The sequence below is a fragment of the Panicum virgatum genome, chromosome 2K (genome assembly GCF_016808335.1).
Source record: "Panicum virgatum strain AP13 chromosome 2K, P.virgatum_v5, whole genome shotgun sequence".
Classification (NCBI taxonomy): domain Eukaryota; kingdom Viridiplantae; phylum Streptophyta; class Magnoliopsida; order Poales; family Poaceae; genus Panicum; species Panicum virgatum.
This window is the reverse complement of record NC_053137.1, coordinates 54,656,637-54,660,033: the sequence shown is the minus strand read 5'-3', so window position 1 is coordinate 54,660,033 and position 3,397 is coordinate 54,656,637. Positions and strand designations below refer to the sequence as shown.

General features: G+C 59.9%; 1 protein-coding gene across 1 annotated transcript; it reads right to left on the bottom strand.

Annotated features, from left to right (window-relative positions):
• Window positions 1-518: 518 nt before the first annotated feature.
• On the bottom strand, window positions 519-3,397 carry LOC120695472. Its single transcript, XM_039978712.1, has 2 exons — window positions 3,278-3,397; window positions 519-1,127 (listed from the first exon to the last, which is right to left on the bottom strand). The coding sequence occupies exons 1-2, from the start codon at window positions 3,395-3,397 to the stop codon at window positions 519-521; spliced, it is 729 nt and encodes a 242-aa protein (XP_039834646.1).

The window sequence follows — 3,397 nt, the reverse complement described above, 5'->3', positions numbered from 1 at the left end:
GCTTTGTAGAATGAACTAATTAGGTAACAAAGCACAGTAATAGAAGAATGCACAACTTGCAATCCTATGTGAAAGTGGAATATATAGTTCCATATTGATGTTTGGTTTCTGGGCATGAACTTTGCAAGAAGTAGATGGTAGATGAAGACCAAAGTGAATAATTGCATGAGGTTGGATTTTATGTTATAGTTCCTTCACAATTTCTACAGAACACACTTGAATATTTAACTGAATCATGAACCCTGGCCTTAACTACAACTAGACAGAGAAGTCTTAGATGGATTACAGTTCTCAAAAATTGTTTATTTCATTTGTTCCAAAGTGGTCCCCAGTGGTGTACGTTTTCCTTTGTTGTGATTTTATCTGAGCAGAGATCGATGTGCTGTCTGATCGAACGCTGGTTCAGTAGATTAAAATGTTGCTTATGCTCAGAGAGAGAAGAAAAAAAAAAGAAGTGGCCTCAGAGAAGACATTCTTGACAGTGGGATCAAAAAATCTATTCACACTTGGCGATGTGGTTACAAGGTAAGCACATTGAGCAGGGCAACTCTGGTCTGAACAATATGCCTGAACAGATGCTCCAGCCCGGTCTCCACGGCCTCCACACTGTCCTCCAGCTCCTGCAACGTCTCCTGCGCGCTCATCACCCCACCCTCCCCGTCCAGATCCCCACACACACCAAGCGACCGGTCGCCGCGCACCAGCCTCGACACGACGCACCACCTGCTCTTCCTCGTGTCCGCGACGCGCGCGGACAGCGACGACAGCACGCGCTGCAGCACGGCGACGGTGACCGCCACCGCCTCCGAGAGCACCCTCACCGCGGCCGGCGCCTCGGCCTCCCCCGCCGGCGCCGCGCGCCTGCCCAGGGCCTTCTTCGCGCCGGCCTGCTTGCCGGCCCTGGCCAGGCACCGGGCGTACCCCCGCGCGGCCGCCCTGGCGAGCGCGGCGTCCCCTCGCCGGAGCGCGCGCCGCGCCGCGCGCACGTGCTGCTTGGCGGACGCGGCGGCGTCCCGGGCGCGCTCGCACAGGTCCAGCAGCGCCACGGACGCGTCCAGCCCGGCCTCCACGGCGCGCCTCCACCGCGCGCTCGACAGCGCGTCGCGGCCGCCCGGGAGCCGCACGAGCTCCTCGATGCGGTCGTACGCGTCGCCGAGCCGCCCCGCGAGCGCCGCGGGGGGCGACGGCGACGACGCCGACGCCGCCGCGCTGGAGCGGAGGCGCTGCAGCTCGTCCTCGAGCTCCAGCACCAGGGCGTGCGGCCTCACGGGCAGGCTGGTCGACCGGAGCTGCTGACACGCGCATTGATCTCCTGTTCTGCTAAGGAAACGCGGCACAACGTACGTGTTCGACCGACCCCGTGTCGTGCTTGGCTTTCTTGTTCCGAGGTTTCGGCGAGCCTTCGTGGCGGGTTATATCCGAGGTGCGGGGGGCGGGGCATGGTCGTGGCGCCGGGGGGCGGCGGCAGCGTGGCGTGGGGTTGGGGAGGCCGGCGCGTCGTGCTCGGCGAGCGGTGTCGGAGCGGTCGGGCGACAAGATGCGGGCCGCGGGGCACGGGAGGCCGTCAGGTGGGTGGGCCGGCGGGGGGGCTTGTCCGCTTGCTCGCCCGGCCTCGTGACCCCGTGCAGGCGTTGGCGCCAAGCCGCCAACAGGTCTTGCGTGCGGTGTTGGAGCTGTCTCCGTCCAGCCCAGGCATCACGCGCAGCTTGCGACGAGCGAAAAATGGCTCCGACTCCTTTTGCAGTGGCATTTTAACTTGAGCCCACTTATCTCCAAAAAAAATTGAGATTATATGAGATTGAAAAGAATCAGAACAGATCTGGGTTGGCCTAGCCATCGATCTTCAACTGATGTCACATCCCCTCTCTCATCTGATTTCAGCTGATTCAATATTATTTTGTGAGTACACCTAATCAAATTACGTTTTATTACTAAAGTTCAAAGTTGTCATTCTTGTGTTTGTTTTTTTACTTACGTACCTAAGCACGTATTTCACTAAGAGAAAAAAGAATTCAGCGGTGCCACTACGAGAGAGCCCGGGTAGGCCAAAGTTACAAAACCCCCAAGCTAGTGGCAGCGAAGAAAGCGAGCTAAAACAAAAGGAAAGAAAGAGATGGGATGCTACCCAACCTAACAAACCTACAAACGACCAACATCCATCCCTGCAAAATGCTACATCAAGACCATTATTGTCTATGACGATAATGCTACATCAAGACCATCAAGCTAGTGGCAGCGAAGAAAGCGAGCTAAAACAAAAGGAAAGAAAGAGATGGGATGCTACCCAACCTAACAAACCTACAAACGACCAACATCCATCCCTGCAAAATGCTACATCAAGACCATTATTGTCTATGACGATTAAGCTGGCAAAGCATCCACACAGACGGCAAATCATATGTCCAAAACCAAATAGCATGGCAACCGGCGGCCAAGCACCCGCCCGAGAAGCAACGACGGCGGCAAAGTATCAGCCAGCAAGTCAGCGGCAAAGCATTCGAAAGAGGCGATCTACAAGCGTAGGCACACCATGATAGGGGGTGGAGACAACCTCGGACCGACCACCAACTGCACGGTGCCGACCAGCAGGCCAGCAGGCGATGCCAGGACGTGATGCCAGGCAAGCGGCCGGCCACCACGGATATCACCTTGGGGAGGGGGGGGGCAACCGTAGCACCAGCTCAAAGCCGAGGCGCCAGTGGCGTGAGCGGCGATCTTACCGTGTGTTTGGTTGGAGAACGGAGCGAGCCGGGTCGGAGGGGACCCGTCCTCGCGGCTGTTTGGATGGAAGACAGGAGAGGGGTGGGTTGGCTCCAAGAGGGAATATTCCACCCAGATGTGGGTTGGTTCCGTCCTCCGAAAAGTGGCAGACGGAGCGAACCCAGCTGGGTTCCGTTCCTCTCGCGCGCCTACGTTCGTCGTCTCTGTTTCGCTCCCCTTCTCCACGCGTTCGCGGAGCTCGCTCGCGGCCGGGACGGAAGGAGCCGCTCCAGCTCACGGCGGTGGATCTCACGGCTGGGACGGGAGGAGCTCGCGCCAGGACGGGATGAGCTGCCAGGGTGGAGCTCGCGTCGGCGGAGCTCGCGGCTGGGACGGGCGAATGTTGCGGCGGGACGGGAGGAGCCGCTCCAGGGCGGAGCTCGCGGACGGGCAGATCTCGCGGCCGGCGGAGCCCCGCGTCCGCCCGCCATGGCGCCGCCATGGAGGAAGGAGGGCCGCGAGTGCCGCGTCCGCCCGACATGGCCCCACGACGGCTCCTCTCTGCTCCTGCTGTTGCTTGCCAGCGGCGGATCTCGCCCAGTCGGAGGTCGCGCCGGAGGCGGAGCCCGCCCAGCCCGAGCGCGCCCCGGCGGCGGAGCCCCGCGTCCGCCCGCGTTCGTCCGCGTCTGCCTTCCAT